At 41.6% G+C, this 21,736-nt stretch overlaps 1 protein-coding gene across 1 annotated transcript; it reads right to left on the bottom strand.

Moving 5' to 3' along the window:
- Positions 1 to 2,810: 2,810 nt before the first annotated feature.
- On the bottom strand, positions 2,811 to 4,610 carry LOC132263499 (sodium-coupled monocarboxylate transporter 2-like). The gene is made up of 3 exons (XM_059763281.1): positions 3,935 to 4,610; positions 3,230 to 3,657; positions 2,811 to 3,170 (listed from the first exon to the last, which is right to left on the bottom strand). Exons 1-3 carry the CDS (start codon positions 4,608 to 4,610, stop codon positions 2,811 to 2,813), a joined length of 1,464 nt encoding a protein of 487 aa, XP_059619264.1.
- Between the last annotated feature and the right edge of the window lie 17,126 nt (positions 4,611 to 21,736).

Here is a 21,736-nt window from a genome sequence, read left to right as displayed (position 1 = left end):
GAGCGTCAAAATCTCAGGGTGGGATTTAATTAAATCCCGAAGAGGGGCGCGACTCTTCATATGAACTGTAAGTACATGTCAAGAGCAATTTCACTTTGTCATTCAGTGTGGTGAAAATATTTTCTAACTGTTTCAAAATGCTTAACTTTTACGGGTGCAATTCAGAGCAAATACAACCACTTGAGATTTCTCTGCACAAGAGGGTGACGGATGTTCCACCCACTTGACACCTCTTCCGGGGATTTTCATACACGCTTGCAGGATATTTAATTAAACAAACAATCTGACGGGCGAAAGTCGCGCCAAGATATTTGCAGTGAGAAGAGCGGCGTGACGTGGCAAAACCTCTTCAAGGACTAATTACAATACCAGGCGTGATGCCTCGCGATGAGAGTGGATTTTTAGGACGAGTTTCCTAGTGGAAAGTAATGATAAATCTTGTCGGGATGTCCGAGAAATTCGCCCTGAAAATTAAGAATCAATTAGGACACTTTTGGCACGGATCTCTAGCAATGGTCGCCCAGAGATATGAAGGTGGCCCAGATGCGGAGGAGAATGCGAGAACTCCAGGCTGACTGTGTCGTCTGCACTTTCTCCACCCCCGCAAGGAGTCACCCACTCACACTTGCGCCCCAGCTGGAGATGGATGGCTGGTCTCTGGAGGAATTTCCGAGATAAATCTTATGATTTCAGCATTTTATTTCATTTTGACTGTTTCTGGATTTATATTACAGTGCGCCACAGCTGTCTCGAATGTGTCTTTAGTTTCTATGTAAGTTTTCAAATACAATAACACTGTGTGCAGTGGGATGCGGGTGGGAGAGAGACGGCGGGGAGCGTCCAAGTTTTTCTCTTTACGAGGGAGTTCGTGTATTTAGCTGAAGGGAGCTACTTATCTGGCTCCTTCATTTCACCATTTTCGGTGCGGGGATTACACACATGAACATCACTATGGGTGAACTGCGGTGCATCCAAAACTGTCACGGAAATCCCAAAAGTGAGAGTGAAGGAGATTTTCCGGAGGGCTGGAAAGTCTGAATTTTAATTTACTACCGCACTTGACAATGGAGTGTGGGTGGGATGAAGCGCACAAGACGTGAGCCCGGGAGACAAGTGGTCCCTTCAAAATTTCATGACGACTCCACCAGAGTAACAGTCGAAACGTGTTTAATTGCTCTCCGTGCTGATTCATGATGACAACGACACCAAACAAGGAGCACACAGGCTCAGTTTGGGTGTAAAAGAGCCGGAGAACAGGTGAAAATTTATGACTTCCACTCTGGACTGAAGGTCAGGCAAGGGTCGCAAAGACTCGCCATTATTGATTTAATGACTCTGGAACCGATAAATTCGGACCACCTCCTAAGCGCTCACACTTGTGCAGAGCTGGGAAAGTGCCTGAACGCAACTTCCCAATAGGATTACAGGCGTTGGCAGCGAGGAGAGTCTTGCCCGCAAAATGCTAAAGATGTTCGGTCACAGTATCATTTAATCTGGGATGTTTGGCACCCATAAAGCCACTGACCCTCGCTCCTCGTGACCCGAGAGCCGGTGCGAAAGAGATACCCAAGCGGAATATCATCATTTCGGGGCCTCGGCGCTCCTCCCCATTGATGGACAATGTAATAATGAAAATCCCATCCCCTGTCTTATCTTTGCGGTCGGCCAGCGTTGACATCGCAAAACACTTTGATTTCATTTTATGGAAGGCAATTAAATGCCAGCAAGTGGCCGACATTTATTAGCAGTAAATCATGTTCTCAATCCCAACACACACTGGCGATTCTGCTTGGCACATGATTAAATTGACTCTCTCGCACTCGGGAACTTCTGTATTGGATTAATCATCACCTCAGCGCGACTGTTAATCGATTCTGTCGCTTCTTATTATTGCTCGGGATATATTTATGTAAATAGAGAGACAAAGAGAGTAATTTCATACCTCACTGACTGGCTGACGGCTGAGGTGAGTGTCTCCAGGTGCAGCCGGCCGGTGTTCCGGTACTCAAACTTGTGGCCGACACTGTTGAAGATGCAGCCCAGCTCCACTGGCTCGGGTGTCAGATTCCCACCGACCGGATCGATGCGGCTCTCCATCCTCCTCATCACCGCCTCCTTGGGGGCCTTCGAGCGTGGCTTCGGCGGCGGACGAGCGTCGGTCTGCGGAGCGTCGATGACTTCGTACAGTGGCTGCTTCGGTTCAGCGAACAAGCCTCCTCGACTGGCAATGATGGCCATCAATTGGCGCTGCTGCGCCGAGAGGCTCAGGTGGACAGCTCTCTCGCCCTCCCGTGAGCCGCCCTCGAACGTGGTCTGGCTCAACAGGTGCTTCTCATAGATGTTGCTCACAGGACTCGCCCCACTCATCTGCACCTGAGCGCGCGGAAGGGCCCGGACCACTGGCTGGTGGATCGCCGCATGCTGCACAGTGGGGCGCTTCAGCGCCTGTCGCGGCCGATGAACGGAAGCCTGCGGACGAGAAGAGATTGAATTTCTGGGCCAAACATCACTCAAACGCATTCCTTATGAATTCCCGTGAAAGGCCATAAAGTCGCATGACATCCCGGCGCTCAAAGATAAAGGCCGTGGCATCTCTTTGATGGGTGTCGATGTCAAAATAAACGGCTGAGCGAGAGAATGAATTTCCACGAAGATTTCCATACTTTGGCGGAGCCCAGAGAGGAAATTCTCGAGAAGGCAATTAAATAAACATTGTTCGCTACACTTGGTGGAAGTTTGTTGATCTCATCGTGGAAATTCATCATCATTTATCAGAGGCAAAGCATTTCCATGTTTAGCAGATATTTTATTTAGCCTGACAATGGTTTCATTTCTTCATCATTTGCGAGATGTTTGATATCATTGGATTTTCTCATGAAAGGAGCGAAGAGACGTTGATCTTTGACTTCTCTATGCTTAGTCAGTAAACTAACAGGAATTCCAACTATATAAACAATGAAAAATCCTATTGTTGCGAAGTACATGAAACTTATGCGAAATATCCATGGCAAATCCTCTTCTGGAAAATCATCTTTGGGCGAAGAAATCGTTACGTTGTGTAAACATCCATCGGTTCGCATTGGAAGAATTGGATCCGGTTTCTTGGAGAAGCTACCAAATATGATAATTCCGACAACAACGAGGGAAGACAATGTTCCTGCAATCGCTCCCTAGCAAGCAAATCACAAATTAAAATCACAAAAGTATCAATTGATTGCGAAATACTCACTTTCTGATTTGCTCTCGGTATAAACATGCCCAAAGTGAAGAGTCCGAGCATTGATCCACTTGTAAAGCCAGTGATTGTTATCAGAATCGTATAAACAGTTCCTATCTTTTCCAATATGAAGACTAATGATATTTCAATTATCCCTATGCACAGAGTTATTAGCTTGAGAATGTTGCAAGTTTTGCGCTGAGACATTTCAGGAAGATGCGGCTGTACAAAGTCTTCATAGAAACACACAGTTGAACTATTGAGACACGACGACATTGTTGACAGCGTTCCAGCAAATACTCCGGCAATGAAAAGTCCTGGTAAGCCCGGAAAATGCTCAGCCATCTCGAAGACAAACAGTGAAAAGAGTTGGTCCCTTTTGCTGATCACACCCGAAGCCACAGGATCGCAAGATTCGTAGAACGCATACATGATGAGCGCTGATGCGAGTGTGAAGAAATGAAAGAAGAGGAATCCAAAGTAGTAACCAGTTACTACTTGGCGAGCTTTAGATAGATTTTTTACGCTTAGAAAGCGTTGAATTGATGTTTGGCTCAGACCAAAGGTTTGGGTGATGACTAAGGAATGACCGAATAGCATTGTCCAGCTTGATAATCGAACAGTCGGATCAGGATTGAAACTAAATATAAAATGATAAAATAAATAAATATACACAGATTCACAGATTGATTACTCACTCAAATAATATCAATCTACCACCGCGTTCGGATGCTTTCCACACATCATCAACTCCTCCGACAAGATCAAGTCCAATGTAGGAAATTGCTACGCAGCAAACGACCAGGAGAATCGTCTGGAACAGATCAGCCCATATCACAGCACTAAAACCGCCGATGGCTGTGTAGAAAATGCAGACACTTCCCAACACTACCACAGTCACTGGAATGGGTATTCCTAAGACGTGAACCAAAACCAGAGCTGGAACGTACAAATTGATCGAAACGTAGAGAGTTGTTGTCATCAGATATATAAAACTAGCGAGTAATTGAACTGATCTTCCAAAGCGGAGTTTTAGGTAAGCAAAACTGGAAGGTAGTTGTAGTTCATGGAAGATCGGAAGGAAAATAAAGGTTGTGAAGAGTAGCATGATGAAGATGGTGAAGACATAATGCCACAAGTAAGTTCCATAGACGTAAGTTTCCACTGAGAGTCCAATGATGTTGACTCCAGATACAAAGGTCACGATGAGAGACATGGTAACAGGAAGAACGCCCATGTTTCGGCTTCCGAGGAAATATTCCTCGGGCGTGTGTTGCTTGTTCTTTGACCAAACTCCATGGTATAATCCAATCAGGAATGAAATAACCAGCACGAGACTGAATAGCACAAAGTCAATGCCACTGAAGGAGGAAGAGAAATCACTACTAACCATGGCGAACTTGAAAGCACACTGTCGAACGAAACTTCAATGTAGACGATTTTATAATTCTGCGGCGATGGTCGCGGAAAAAAGGGGGGCTGTATACATGCCGTGAACAATAAAATATGTAATATCTATGTATTATATACAAAAAAGAATAGAAAAAACTGCTTATGACACATTAGATTAACGTAAATAATTCGAAAAAAAATCAAATATAACGTAAGTGTTTGCTATGAAAAAAATTAATTCTCTTTCTTATTTCCCCATGATAAATTGTTAATTAGCTTCTTTATAGAACTCGGTACAATTAGAGTGAAATGTGGCGCCCCTTGGCTCATCACCATGCAATGCTGAATGTAATTTGTCAAGAGTGGGCCACATTTGAGCAAATCAGATGGCACGTTCCTCAAGCGGGAGGAATCGTGGAGGTGTTTCCGGTTAATTTCGGTCTTGTTTCCTGACACTTCCGTCACCAGGAAATCGCATAAAGCAATAACTCCGAGCTGAGATTACACTTAAATGCAGTGGGATGTTAAGACACAATTTCTCATCCCCTCCGAACGTCGGCATTGTTGACTATGAATTTGGTGAGTTTGCTCAGCCATAAACGGACGCTCTTCAGTGGGTGGTAAATTCCTCTATATATATACAATGATGAAGAAACCACGCAGAAGAGATGCCAGGGAATGACAAATGTTAAATGAATTTAATTGCCTTGGGGTTGTCTTGCGACTTTTATGGTAGTTTTCATAAATTCAATTCAAATTCACTCCTATCAAAAAATTTACGACGCCAAATGGCTGCGATGCGGCAAATTACTTTTGTCACTCTAATTGCATCTCTTCTCTCGGCGGAGGAAATGTCCTTCGGTGGCATTTCACCCAGTTACAAATTGTAGGCGCCGAGAGAGAAAAAAATGCGATGAGGGCGCATTTTTATGTCATTTTGCGCATAATTAATTTTTACGATGACGAATTGTAATTAGTGCGATTGGGTTTTACTTACAAATACTTGAGCTGGTTCTTGAAACTCCACCGAACTGGAAAAGAAAAGAGTTTGCATAAGTTGTCTTGCGAAGCCTATTGCAAAGGATGTTTCAAGTTTTCCTTCGAAGGAAGCAAATCAGTGGGACGAAAACGTCTCTAGATGGAGTTCAATCATCAACATCAAGGACATTCACCTCTGATCCGAGTGTGTCTCCGGTGAAACTGCTCGAAGTGCAGCATAGTGTCTCGGCTGCGGGCGCTTCTTCGTCGCTTTCGCATTTTCCCGGTGGTTTCTCTCGCTTTTCCTCTCCATATGGGCTTCTTCTCTGCAAAGACAAGCGCGGAAAAAAGAGCTGTTAAAATCACGATGATGAACTTACTATTAATATCGGATTTATGAGCGCTGCACGGGCGAAATATAGACGCTTCGATAAATCATCTTCGTGGTAAACTAACATTATTCTCATCTCTCGTCACTTGGCCAATGAATCAATGATGTGCGAGCCATTAATGTTGCCTCAATTGAATCATAATCGCGAGCATAAATCGTGGAATTCATAGAGTGAGAGCGAGTGAGAGGTTTCCAACTACCCTTTTTTTCTCAAATTCCAAAAGGGCAAAAAAAGAGCGCCAGAATCGCGTGTTGAACAACGTCAGAGGAGAATACTCACTCGATCTTGTTACAATAATTCTCACAGTCTTGATATTTGACACCGCCTTTCTTGTGAGACATAAATTCTTGCGAGGCTCCTCGTGGCCGCAAAAATATTCCTCCTTCTCAAACATTTCATATTTATGTTTTGTGATGTGAGTACAGAAAAAACACACTCGATTTCTGTGTGGTCTCTTGTTACAGTATATATATTGTTGAATTGTAACAGCAAATTAAACATCTAATTGGTTGCTCTCACAAACGGATTTTCCTTGAAGTGGGATTTTTGAGTGTCTCATAAAAACACTACGATCTGCCAACGATTTATTATACACTTCACAAACCCAATACTTGGTAAGCATTAATCAGTTCTTGTGCCGAATTTATCAACCAGAAGACTTATTAAGTCATCAAGAGCTTTCGCAATATTCAATACCCAGCAAAATTTACGCGATAACGTCAGTTCCTTAATGCATCGTCCACTCTTCTGTCCAAGTTTCTTCGAGACACTTTAATTAATAAGTCCATTCTTCTTCAGTGCACTCTTATCAATGATCACCACCGTGAAAATAAATTTCAATTTACATCTCATTTAGCTGGGAATTTCATAAGAGCGCACCGACACAGGAATTTGATATTCACTCGCTTTTAATGGCCTTTTTCACCTCCACAGAGGCACATTTCCGAGCACATTTTATTAATAATGCCATGTACGAAATGCACTTTACATGGATGTTTATTTATAGGAGAGCACTTTTTGTCACGACTCGTGGAGGATTCTCATGCTAAAGAGTGAGAAGAGAATGGCGAAAAATGCCTCTAATAAACTCAATTTGACAGATTTCTTTGAAGACACAGCAGAGAAAATGTATAATACTTTTCGCAATGGAAATATGCTAAAGGATATTAGAATAATCAGGTGAATTCCATTTGGGATTTCAACGAAATCGTCATGAATAGGAGAAAATGTTTTCCTTCCTGAACCAACAGAAAAAAGGGCGGATTATTTATTATTCATTGATGACAAAAGTTTAAGAGGAGGCACATTATATGTGGGAAGAATGAGATTTTCAGGCAATAAGATTGAGTGGATTCGCTCTCTCTCCTCCTCCAGATTGATGCCAATCGAAAAACTTTGCCATTTCCATCATCGTTCATGTGTATATTTGTGGATGAATATCTCTGGCGGAGATTGAAATAAAAGGTCGCTCTCCTTTCACGGGGCTCGAGATTATCTCGCCAGGCCCGAAAGAAGTCAAATGCAATGACGAAAGACAAACAAACAGAGAAGCATATCGTGATTTTTTCGCCCTCCATCTATTTATTTATTTACTTATCACACTCCTGACGATATTTCATACACGCCGTGCCGTAGAAATGGGAGAACAGAGCATCTTGACTGATGGATCTTGTCTCCATGGGATCAGAGAGCCTTAAAATGTGTGCTGTCAAATGACAAGTTATTGACACGCTCACCAGTGATTTGCCTTATCATCATCCCAGCGATTGAGAGTGCGTGATATTCTTCAATCAATCCCCAATTGAGACAGGTGACGAATTCCTGCGGCGCCACCTGGAGAGGCAATTAGAGAATTTTTCACATAAACAGAATACCCGTGAGCTCATCAATAAACTTCTCAACGAATTTCTTCGTCTTATCGATCAGAGGCATCGTAAAAGTATTTATCGTTTATCAGTGTGCGCGCGGGAAACATGACCGCAAAACATCAAATTTATAGGTGAATATCTGTGGTATTTTGTACCATCGCGCGATGAAAGAATGATAAGAGCGCGTATTAGAATTCTTACGACTTTCCTCAAGCACCCAACTTTGAGACTCATTCGGAGCACTGCGATGTAGAAAGTTTACTTGCTGAGGAGAAATCCAACAGATTCACAGGGGTTTTTCCGCCAGATTTATCCTGTTCTGTTCGAATTCCATGGACAAATCTTTTGCACATCTCACCAACAAACGCATTTTTTTTCCAGTGAGGAAACTCATAACAATTTGTGGTTTTGAGGATCAGCATAAAGATTTTGGCACTGAGTTAATTCGGCGTGCGCATTTTATGGATTGGTACAGAGATGAAGTATCAGACCACCAAAGTTCATTTCAACAATCGACGATAAATCTCTGAAAACTTTTTATTCCCTTTTTCTCCACTTTTTCCCTTCTCTGTGGCCTTTATGTGCACACCAAGAGATCTTGATCACGCTCGGCAATACATCAATTCGGAGTCATCAGAGGGTGAAACTCCATTGGTTTTTCCTAAATTGAGCACTACTTTTTAAATGGGTATCACATGTCATCGCACAGCATTCCTGACTAGGAAATTTACTCCCTCACTCGAGATATCTCACGCTGAAGAATGCAGCTCAAGTTCATTCAAGGGGTTTTTGTGGAAATATTAGCTGGTGCGTTCTTTATTTTTCTATTTTCGTAGTTTCTCTCTTTTGGCCGTTTTTTTCCAACACCAAAATTTATGAAGGAGAAGTGATGCTCAACATGACAATTACATGTGTTTCATTCAAAAATGCGAAAGAGGAAACGCCTCAATAACATCATCTTAAATCATATCTTCGTCTTGCAACTGACAAAACATCGAGGGTGAAGTTTTTTTTATGCGCGAAGCGTCTTTTCATTAAAATACGACGAGAGGCCATTTAATGGCAGTTTTGGGCTGAAATTCCCACGTTAGCCAACAATTTCTGGTGCGTGGAATAAATATCACCGTATAAAGACGGCGCATATCTCATGATCTATTTATCAATTACAAAATGAAATGAGCCATCAAAAATTTCAATGTCCCAATTTAGAATGTCAGCAGCAACATAGATATGCAATACAGCTCACTTTCCTCACACCATATCAATAAATGTCAATATTGTCAACGACGAGGCACGAGAATTTCAGCAATAAATACCAGTTGCGTGAAATGTGCTTATGATTGGATCTTTTGATGTTTACGTACTCAGTGGTGAAGATGGCAGATTTAATTATCTTCTGCGAATTTCTTTTCCTCTTCTGAGGAATCAGAATTCACACTGAAATGCCATTTCATCGACTGCGATGCTCTGCATATTAATAATTCCTCACTCTCTTCTTTTGCCATCTTCCAATGCCATTTCCGATCTCAAGAGGCGCGCGGCGGGCGGAACGGAGATGTGAAAATAAGCAAAGACGGAGAGCACATGGAGAAGTGTGGCGGCGATGATGGAGGCGAAGAAGGCTAAATGTACACCTTATAGACTCCGTGAATGATGACGAGATATCAAACAAACGGGCCGGGAGACTCGAAAGTGAGAAATTTAGATAAACAAATATCTTGTGTACTGTTCACGGAAAAAAAGATGCATTTCAATTGCAGTGAAAGACTGCCGGTATTTGGGCGGGAGTCATCGAAGGCTGACTGTTTGCTCTCGCTGTGCGGGTGTTGCCTGGGATGAAAGATGCGGCAGAAGGCCAGAAGATGTGCGCAAAGTCAATTAATATTCCAAGGAAAAATCCAACATTCAGCCCTTTGATGTGTATTTTGGGAATCACACTCAATTGTACGTTAATTCTTTATACGCCCTGCCTTCTCTCTTTCCTCACACAAGGAGCCACTATTTACTCAAGGGTTCCGTTCTATTGCCACTAAATGTTGTTCTTTCCTGGGATGCGCCGATGATGAAATATACTCATGAGAGATCTCTTGGAACAGAAGTCAATGGGAGTCGAGTAAATAAAGAGTTTCACTCAGAAAAATCGATCTCTGATAATTAACTAGCAAATTCTCCTTTTTTTTCTAGGCTTTCCCACGAATTGCTGAAATGTTCTTTCTCCTCCAGAAGGCACTTTGCGGTGTAAATGCTTCTCTCTTGTGTCGATGATGAAATACTCTCATGAGAGATCTCTTGTGGAACAGTGCTGAGCACATAAAGAGTGAAATTCCTCGGGAAAATTGGTGGATTCAATCGGTGGCTGTTGTAAAAGGCAGCAGTTGCAGCCGCAGATCAATAAATTTACACAATTTACACCAACTGACCATAAATTTCCGTCTCACTCCTAAGATAACATCTCGCATGACTTTTAACGCATTCACGCTGGAGCAAGTGGAGGAAAAAATCGAGGCTCCTCGACTTCATATTGCTCATAATCGTTTTATTATTGTAATCGGACACTGGCCTGATGCATTGCAGTAATGATGAAAAGGAGTGAAAATCTCTCCTCCTAATGACTATAAAGAATCCTCACAGACTCGCGAGATGTTTAATTGAAGACGATATGTGGCTCTTATGAAATTTTATATGACCACAACACAATCTGAGAAGCCCCCCAATTAAAGTCCCATTGATGCAATTTCTTGCTTCGCCTCCTTCTTGTGCCCGTTTCCACGTCGCCCTCGAACACTTTCTCACTCCTCGGCCATAAAGTGCGCCACATTAAACCGTGTAATTTGGGTATTAATGAGTTCGATCACATAATCAGCTTATGCCAGTGCTGGCAATCGGGAACATTAATCAGTAACCCACATTTTTCGCTCTGCCAGAAAAAAAAACCACGCAGATAAGACCTTCTCTCAAGATCAGCGAGAAGAAGAGGAGCAAGGTGAGTTTGCTGTGTCGCGTTGGTGTACTAAGGAAGTGCAAGAGAGGCTCGTATAAAATTTCATTGCTAATTGAGTGCATACAAAATGGATTGTGATCGTTAAATACCAATCAAAGATCTGCTGATGTCATTTAACGATGTTCTTTAATGTCGAATCTAAAATTCACTTCGTTCTACTTGCATAAAATATCACACAGCAAGTTTGTGCACAAATTGATCTCTCAAGTAACATTGCCTTCAACATCCATACGCATAAGAAACACGATAGTGATCATTTTGAAAGGATCAATTAGAGATGTTTCTCTAATATTCATGAATGAATGAGAAACATCTGTTTATGTGATTGCTGTACAATCGCCAGATGCGGTCGATGCACCTTGACTGAAGTGCAAAAGTCAGTGGACAGGTCAAGAGCAATTACGGAAAGTGTGTGTAGGTAATTAATAAGCAAAACTCCGATTAATTGCTTGATTATGCATCTCGAGGGATAATGAGAGAAATTAATTTGTACAGAAGCCTCTTTTGCCGTGCTCAAATCCGCCAGTGAACAGACATGAAAATTTAAGCTGCATTTTCGATTCTGAAAGTATCATTTTGTCCATATTAGGCCGATGGAGCTCTGCATGCGTGTATTGGGCATATCATGCAATTTAAATTGTTCACTTTGTCACTTCATCTCATGCGCCATGAGATTGTCAATTTATAATTCAAAAAGTGCATTTTGTGTGAATTTATGAGGTTTCTCTGGCAAAGCATTCAAAGCCACAGAGAACTTAATAACTCATAAGAGATTTGCCCGAGAGATTATGTGCAGAATGCTATTAAAATCTGCGCATTCAATCGATTAAACATAATTCGATGGATTAACTGCAGTAATTGCTAGTGAATTGCACAAATTCCCTGGACTTCTCAGACTGAGTTGATTGTCATGCTTTGCCAGGCAGGAGATTCCAAGGCATTGCAATCATCTCCAGCTCGTCCGGATTTTCGCTGATGGTGTGAGGAGACGAGAAGGAATTCCAAATCACTCCATTAACATCAATGGTCGTCACTTTTCACGTGTATCATTTGTCAGTTTGTAAACAGTCCGCCGAAGGCTAAAGGGCGCGAGGAAGAGCCGGAGGAGTTTCTTTGATGCCTTTGGAAATGAATAACACTTCGTTAGTGTCATTTTCTTTCCGCCTCTCTTGGCCAATCTCGCGCGTGCAGAGAAAAAGAGCGTAATATAGTAAATGACTGTCTTAATTATACATGGAATGTTGACGAAGACTTTCAGCATTTCACTAACTATTTCACTTTCGATCCTTTTGAGTATGTCACAAGACATCACTCAAAAGTCCTTCACGATAAATTCTAAGCATCGCAGAGAAAGAAAAAAATTAGAAGATTTGTGGATAAAATGATCCAAGAAGGTTGAGAAAATATTCCACGGAATGAAAGAATCCGTTGTCGGTGCATCAAAAACGAGGAGAATTTCTAAAAAAAAAAGAAAAGCCTCACTTTATTTGGCAAATGCGGCACGAAATCAGTCGTGAGTCCATTAAAAGCTGATAAAGTTTGATTCTCCATCGATACGTGATACCGCCAAGAGTATCAATGAGTTAAATATTTGAGTTGACACGACTGGGATTTAAATTTAATCGCACTTTGAGCGATTAAAGTCATAAAAATTGTCTAAATCCATTTCCTGATAGTGATTTTCTCTTCGCGTTTTCCCCATTCACGCCTTTTTTGCAGCCATCGCAGTCGATGTGTTATATGAAAATTGAAGTGCATTCTCATGCTGAACTCAAATCCGATTTGTATCTCAGCGCAGTGCTTTGTGTAAACGTTTGATATGAGGTCAAAAGATGCACAAGTGTTCCCCAGTCACGATCTAATTGAAATATGGTTATGGAGACAAATTGGTGGAATGGACAAATTGTTTAAACTAGGAGAAATTAAACATGAAGTGAGAGTAAATTCACATATTAGTTCTCTGTGTACCAAAACTCAAGTGCTGGTGACAAACGTTCGATTTTTTCTCCAACTCAACTTCTTGTTTGTTTCCATTCTAACATAGCATCACTTTCTGCCTCTCTCTCTCTTTCTCATCCATTCTCATGGGCATATTTCTTTTTGGGCAGTCGCGGGAATGGAAAGTGGCGAGATTCATTTGAATAATTTTCTGTCGCCACATGCATCATCTCGTAATATTGGGACAGTGTACATTATAAAAGTGAGGAGACTAGAGTGGCTGTAAATGCAATATTTTATGAGGATTCTGCTCTCTTGGATGCAGACAAATTCACGCTGATTCTCTCCATTAGACTCGATGGCACAGTCATATTCATCCCCTTTCAATACCATTAAACTTTTATTCTGTGTAAAATTTAATTTCTCATAAAAGATCCATAACGCTGATCAATATAGGTAGATTGTAATTGGAAAGGGGGCAGAGTTGAATGATCCATCAGTGTAGATAAACCTTTGCTTCTCCTTTCGCCTCTTATTGTAGTGCAAACAAAAGACTTCATGCAAAACTAAAGGAAGCATGTTTTAAATTTCCATGTATAAATCTATAACTTTTGACTGGTCTTCTCAACTCTGTTAGAAAGCACGTGGGGGAAGAGCGAGAGTTTAGGATTAATTTCCAATAATTCGCCATTCTTCCTTTTGTGTGAAACGAACATGAATAGATTACATTTGTGACCTTTGTATTTTAGGGGCAATTTTAACGTTCTGGCAGTAAACGTCCAAAGGCGTCCACAATCAACCCTCGGAAGACGGGGCAACATAAAATCGAGACAATGGCGCATCAAAGTGATGATGAAAACACATGGCATTGCATCCCATAAATCCTCTACAAGGCCCTTCGATTGCACTTCCCCAGAAACATTCCCCTCACATTGCACAACAATAAAAGAAAGCGGAGTCCACAATGGCGTGAAATACATGGAAAACGAACCATTTATCCATGTTGATAGTGCTGAAAACAGACAACTCAACCCCCTCCTGCCAGACCATTATGCCTCTCTCAGCTCTATGAAGGGGAGCTTCCAGAAATGCTGAGACTCTTCATCATAATTTCCATATGGACTCCGCAGCGCCCCAACACTTGCACATGTCATGAAGAAACAGAAACCAAGAATCACATCCATCGTGACAATGTGAACACAATGTTCTGGCATTCCGCCCATTCTGACAAATATTCCCCTTGCGCGCGCTCCTGGGTGAATGGCGAGGCCTCCAGTGCACGATCCGAAAGTACTATTATTGACTGGTTTTGTGGCTTTGCCTCTTCCACTCATACTATTCAACTTGCGATGGAGGAGAGGGAGATAAGCATCACGAGATAACGACGACCCCATCATTATTTCGCCAATTCGCATACGATTTCTCCTTCCAAACAGAAGGTCTCTTCGTCTCTCCCTCGATTTATCAGAACCATTCTTCGAGGCAGAACGATTCTCTACATTGTGCGCAGCAGAATGTCAAGAATGACCTGTGCGATGAAGCGGCGAATTAAGAAAATGCATTACGCAGGGGTATTGATAGGTCGTAAATTAGTAGCATACTTCATGTAAATGCAGACATTTGCATAATGTCACCGCCAATTAGCTGTAATATCTCAATTGAGAGGTGTTTTCTATCATGTAAATGACCTGGGAAAACGGTCGGTGCAATAATTCGGTGTGAATGTCACTCGGATTGTCAATGAATAACGTCAAATTCGTCCAGAATATGATGTGTAAAGTTGACTTTACGTTTTCCCCTCAACTCTATAGATAGACAATGGGGCGAAGCAGTGAGGGTTGCTCTTGAAGGCGAACCACCCTCGAGAGCCCTTCTAAAGTCAGGTGAATGGAGAGAAGAAGAACTGAAGGTGGACTCTTCAGTGGGACTCTTTCATCGCTGCTTGCTTATTAATTATTATTGAAGTTGTGGAGAATGGAAAATTGTACAATAATAATATATACTTAAGAGATCGAACGGTTTCAGCTCCTTATCGTCAGTTTTTTTCTCCTCTTTTTGCAAACTCCTCACTTTTGTCTATTTCTCCCATTCGCTGTGCGAATGCGAAAGCGTGCACAGGAGATTTATGAAGTGAACCATCAGCATCAGTTGCACAGGGAATCAATTGATGAATAGAAGAGGAAGTTGGTAATTGAATGCACGATGGTAATATGAAAATAATTAAAAAAGGGAGAGATTAATACCATCTCAAGTACTAATTGTGACCATTTAGAGAGACTCGGTATGGCCGACGAGGCCGAAGTGGCAAAAGTGTAGATATTGTATGCTTGAGTGAACAAATTTTATCAGCTCTCGCTGCTCGCGACTTCCTCGAGAATCCAAAGTTACACGCCAGGGGGAATTTCTCCGTCAAGTGCTCCATCCTTATCACCATTTGTGTGTGGCGAAGAGAGTGGAAAATGTGATTAAGCAGTTACAGGCCATCAATTGAAAAGGTATTCCATGTGGCACAAAAAAAAAAAAATACACACCATCGAAAAGTCTTAATCAGTGAACAAATGTGTAATTAATTTGAAATTTTCAGGCGAATCAAATTGATTTATGAGACACACCACAAATATCTGGGACGTCACAGCCTTCCCCAGAAATTCCCATTTGGTGCATGGCAGAAAAAAAAGATAGTGCGCTCCATGTGAATGACAATTACCATAAATTTTTGGACTCCTTGGAAGTAATATAATCCAGTGCCTAAAGGTCAAGTTTGAGCTCTGAATATATGGCCAGATAAAGCAATTTACTATTAATCTTCTCCATACTGCGATGTGAGGGAGAAGAAATTAAAAAGAGTCTGTTTTTACTTCCAACGCCAAGAGGGGCAACAGATTTTAGCTCAATAGCCGCTTAGGGAAGTTCACGGATATTGTTGTTAACTAAGAAATATCATCAGTGCAAGACGCAATTTGTAATACTCACATTTAGAGGTTTATTAGAAAGATGAAAGAAGTGTAAAAAATCCACAATTACAATGTTTTATTGCGGAAAAATCGGTAATAATTCCTAAATTCTATTTACTAATACCTTATTGGACCCCTCTTGGAAATCCCTTCCTGTACGCCAAACATCTTCACCCTCGCTTTATAATGTTTTTGGTACTCAATCTCCGCAAGACAGCGAATGAAAAATGCCATCTAAATATGGTGAAAATAACTTTTCCAGCCAAGATACTTGAACTTCTCCGCTGTGCCGAACAAAAAGAAAGGAACATTTCCTTTCTATAGCGTGCAACATGAGTTTATTCACCCACTGATGAATGCAATTTTCTGCATTTTCCATCGAGAGGCACAACAATTTTCCACAGACTGAAACGTGCATGAATGGAGGAGTTGTGAAAAATCTCCCCTGCTCGAAAATGGAACAATGAGGCTGAGATTTAAATATCTCATGAGTGTTTGCTGAGGTGCCGTGAAATTGTTACTTAAGCCAAGGGAGAAGTGGATGCTCTCTCATTATTACCTTTTTCACGTAGACAGAAAATGTTCCATAGCCTGTACTTTAGTTGCGGATTTTCTTTCACACTCGAGCTTCCAGGAGAGATTTTTCAATCTCAACAGGCTCTAATTTTGAAGTAAAAAAAATTACTGATTTTCACAGTTGATCTTCGCAAAAGTCTCCAGTTTCACTCGTTTGGCGTGTTTTCTTGCTCTTGACTATGGTGAGCAATTTGATCTCTGAAACAAATCCAACTCGCATTGAAATGCGGTGATCGCTAATTGATCTTGCGTAACGATCGAGCGATCTCAAATTCAATCTTGTCACTGAACCACATTCAATTCGACTGAACAATATTTTATTGTAAACATGACTCAACTAACACTTCCCGAGGTCTGAAAATGCGGTGTCTTTGAGGTGTTATTTGCAAAGAAACAACCACAATTCCAATGAAAATCATTACTTTTGTAACATCACTTGCAACATTGTCACACAGCGATTCGTCACCGATCTATTTCCCACTCACATTCCTGAAGGAAACGCTCGGGAGTAAACACTGGTGGGTATTTCGAATGGCTGATACACACCGGAAGTAGTTGCAATATAGCGATAACCGGGCCTGAAAAACAGCGGTTTGGCGCGCTTTCAAGACAGACAGACGCAGACTGAACTGAGCGGCTCCGTGGTCGAACAGCGACTGATACTGTGAAGTCTCTTCGTGGCATTTGAAGGCTGCGGAATGCTTCATATCACTCTCGAGTACACATGGTTCCCCTCCGGATCGGAATTCTCCGGCAATGCAACTCGGCAGACTTCTGTAGAGCCTCCAAAGCGTGGTATTTGCAATATTGAGCCACTGACTGCTGTACAATGGGGACGTGATGGATTTGCAGACGGGCAAAGTGAGTGAAAATGGACCCAAATCGCCACCCTTTGCATTTTGATTTGATTTGATTTGCATCAGGTGATGCCAGTCAATTTGACGCTAAAGAGTATTGATTGTATTCCCAGTCAATAATTTATTTAAATACACATCGATTGCCATTGAAGACATTTTCCGGATATTTGCGAGAGTGATTTCTGAGGGTTGTGCAAGTCTTCCCTGCACTTTTCACCCACTTGAAATGGTGTTTTTCTCTGCCAATGGCTTCACCCTCGCACAAAACTCCCTCGCTATTTTGCTTCAAATCTCTCTCTCTCCGTTCCCCGCGTACGAGGACACTCACGCACCCGAAAGGATGCCCAGGAAGGTGAGGGTTGTTTGTGCACACAAGCTTAACTCCACGTGTGTTTGCCTTGGCGAGAAGTTGCATTAACACGGATGGATTTGACGCTTCGCACAGCATCAAGGCAACTCTTGAGTGAAATATCAAATGTGAGTTTCATGCGCTTGGGGATTTTTCCACCCCCACGACTTGACTCTGTGTCAATCTATTGATTTCCCACCCGCGCGCCGACTTATGAATGAAATTCCACTCTGAGCCCATCATCCTGATGGCAGGAAAATCCCCCACGGAAGTCGTGTTGTTTTTGACTAAAGTTCCCCGTGAGCGATTTGCGGAGACGCCAGTGCTGAAACCTCCAACCAAACATTGATATTCGGTCCGGTGCGTGTCCCTTTCCGAGCTCACCAAACAAACATTTCATCTCCAATTGAAATTGATCTCGGAAACGGGCTTAAAAGTGAATTCACTCAATGAAAAAGTGACTGCTGAACATTTAAGACGGCCAGAAGAGGAGGAAAAAGTGTCCCAAATGTGTTCCTCATTTTCTTGCTCAATTCATTTAATTTTAGCATAATATCATATTAAAATCTGTCAGCACTTCACTAAAGGATGGTTATTAAAAGTCTGTCGCTTCGAATCATCATCTCATGCTATAATAATGAATAATGATGTTGCAAAAGATAGTGTTCGGAATAACTTGTAAGGCTATTTTGCTTAATTTTTCAACATTTCTCTGGCGAGTTTTATTAGCCTGGATTTTCCTACGAATGTGCTGAATAAGTTGTGCAGAAAATTGCACAAGTGAAGTGTATCGAATTGGGTTCTTCTTTCAAGATGTTTATTCATAGAATCACACTAAATTGTGTTTTAATTACCACCAGAGTCGTTGCCTTTTTCTATTTACCCCGCCTTTTTACTGGGTCGATTGAGCAATTCGCCTGAGTATCTCTCCTTGTGCCAAAGCACATTTTCTTCGCCGTGCGGCAATGTGTCATCGTGAAGAATACCAGGAATCACACTTTCCTCCACGAGCAGCACTCATTCAATGGCTTTTGTATACAACGCGAGGAGAGTTCTTGTGGAACAGAGCGACGTGAGCACACGCAGGAAAGGCCAAAAATCAAACAAATTCCGGTGGATAATTGTAAACAGAATCTGTGTGCGGAATAAAAGAGTTAGGCGTATGTGGAGAAGAAAGAATTTCCAGTTCATTACACCGAATATCTATCATATAAATAACATTCGTGAAATGGAGTTAATAAAAGAGGATGTGAAGGAGGAGAGAAAGTCTAATTCTGGAAGAGGAAAATTATGGAGCAAATGAAGAACTTTTCCCCTTTTCTGCCTCAACATCTTGACTTTTCGCCTCTGGTTGAATGGGTTTTGACATCGAGAGCATCACGATCAATTTCTTAATTAGAGTCCTTTTCTGGCGAGCTGCGCATTGTATATGAATTAAAACAGTTGAGAGTGTCACATTCCCATTCAATATGTCTTCAGACACCCGTTCCTAACGTTCGATTGATGAGTGACATTCTAGACAAAATGCCATAAGAGACTGCAAGCCTCTCTCGACAAAGGGGCGTTCTATGCGAAGCCATAGTAATCATGTTTCTGGCCATGTTAACGCGTGTCAAGCAAATTGGGAACACATTTTTTGCCCACAGACAATAATGCTCGTCTTTGTCTATGAAGAAATACAATTTCAACTGCATACTTTATGCGCCCTGAAATTTGGCTTCCTTGTGGCCAAATTCATATTTCACGGCGAGAAACTCAATATAACATGCTTCACCCCCAAAACCAAGTGGAAATAATCAGTCAAATGCAGATGCTCAACAAAAAGAATCTCCTCATAATTTATTCATCCCTCCACGAATTCATTTAACCCGTGAGCCCTCTTGATGTCCTCTGTCGAGAGACTTTCGGCATATTATATTTGTTTAGACGAAAAAATACACATAATCATGTCTGTAGAAAAAAGTGAAATTCAACCCTCTTCATCTTCACGCTGACATTGAGCACCAGAGACTTTGTTAGTCACTCTAATCCATCCCATTGAATGATTTCACGGTGGCGGAGCCTTAAATTTACGATCCCCACACATTTCACGAATGCCACGTGTCACGATTTATATAATTTCCTGGATTGAAGCTCTCTCAGTTGAACTTCAAGGGTGAGTTTCTCAGCGTCTTAGCGAAATGCTTTATCGAGGGTTGAGAAATATTGGTAAATTTAATATTCCTTGCCAGAGATTCAGTAGTGATCAATATTCTCTGGCGCTCGTTTTCGCAACATCCCAAAAGCCTAACCGTCCATTTGCGAGCGCATTTGGGCAAGAAGTTCTAATCTGGCATTTATCTGCGAAGCACTCTCTTTCTCTCCCCCCCCCCACTAGACCAACCCTGAAGGCAGAGAGGGTGGCGAAAAAAGCCCAGAAGCCACGTGAAAGGCAGATACAAATTTCGATTGACAAAGTGTTCAAACATCCCGTAATTTGGATTGATATTTGTTGGCTCAGTGTGATTGTGTCAATCGATGGTGGAATGATGGATTTGGATTTGTTGAGCAAACGCGTGATAAGCTTCTGTAGCCTCTCTTTTGCGCGCTTTATCAAAATGCCAGATGGCTCGCCTTCCAGCAGCAGCGGGAGGACTTTTACCCGCGAGGAGCACTCCATTCCATCCATTAATCAATCAATAAACATTTACACACGCGTTGACACACTTCTATCAAATCATCTCGCGGGAATGTGTGAAAAATCTACCCTGTTTGATGTCACACTCGGTTAATTGTCGATGGGAAATGCGAAAATGAAGGTAAATTGATTTAATCAAATTACCTTAAATTTGCATTAAAGGTGTTGCTCTGAAAAGCCACCCCTTCGACAGCGATACTCGCTTGAATTTCAGCCTAAAACCCACCCTCGTGTGCACGATAAAGAGTCCAATCATAACAGAAATCCCGCACTTTGGCTCAATATCCTTTTGTGTTCTCAGCGAAAAATCAGGGGAAAACTCCCGCTGTAATTATTTATTCTGTAATTCAATAAGGGTGAATTGTTGTCCAATTTGTGAAGTGAAGACTTTCCAAGAGAGACTAACAAATCCCATTCCTGTGACCGTGAATTTATGCCAACACACAGTAAGAAAAAAAAACAGCATTCTCAACAAAACAGACGAAATCATCCGCATTTTTGCGACAAAGAAGGAAAAATTTCCCTTTTTGGACAACATCCAAAGCAGACGAAGGATGACTGAGGCAAAAAATCGTGCAATCAAGAAGACGTTATTAATCATTCCTTTCATCATCGGGACCCCATATGCAGGAAACTGAAAAGTTCAACCCTCGGATTGCAAGTCCCTCAAAATCTGCACTTGATGCTCGCGCAATGGGTGGATTGTCACCCCCTCGATATATTTAATTCTCCCTCGTCAACATCCGAGATAGATTTATGCGTGTTAATCGCAGCGGGTGAAAATTCTGATTAATATTGTACCTACAACAAGGAGAATTATTCATTCCTCGGCATCATCTTCGATTAAATTTGAGAACACGCACTCGACAAATATTCCCCAAATGCAGCATAAATTGAACTGACGAGATTTGAAATTTTCGTCACAGCGCCATCTGCAAGAATATTCACACAACACTCTGTGCTTTTCGCTTCGTCACTTTGCCGCGAAGTGAAAAGCTCTGAGTTGTGCTTCAAGGTAGACTTTTGTGTGATATTTAGAAATTCTACATTATTTGATGATGTTATCGCGCTATGTATGTATGTATGGCAGTGCATATAATTTGACATACATACATCATTGTGTGGTCACAAAGCAAATATAACACACAAAACGTGATAATTTATTATTCTCTTTGATATAAATATGCTGAACACGACCGCTTGTGTCGAGGGAAGAGATATTTTGAGCGCTCTGCTGAAAAACTACATTACAATCCTTTCCACTGCAGCATTGCTAAGGGAAAAAAACTGATGGAAATATAACAACAACAGTAATAGTGTTGTCAAGATACGTATTACATATATTTGGGGCTCAAAGTCATTGTGAAATGACGACGTTTGCGATGAGGTCACAAACCAGCATCGCATGAATTCAAGCTCTCAAATATGTTGGCTCAAAACGCATTAATAAGGGAATAAATTAACTCTTTTTCACCCACCATTATCATACATACAAACAACACAATATGTTGCATATACAATCTAATGCGCCTCGTCA

The sequence above is a fragment of the Phlebotomus argentipes genome, unplaced genomic scaffold, assembly GCF_947086385.1.
Source record: "Phlebotomus argentipes unplaced genomic scaffold, Phlebotomus argentipes genome assembly contig_15, whole genome shotgun sequence".
Classification (NCBI taxonomy): domain Eukaryota; kingdom Metazoa; phylum Arthropoda; class Insecta; order Diptera; family Psychodidae; genus Phlebotomus; species Phlebotomus argentipes.
The sequence above is the reverse complement of the archived record's forward strand: the minus strand, read 5'-3'. Positions and strand labels throughout refer to the sequence as shown.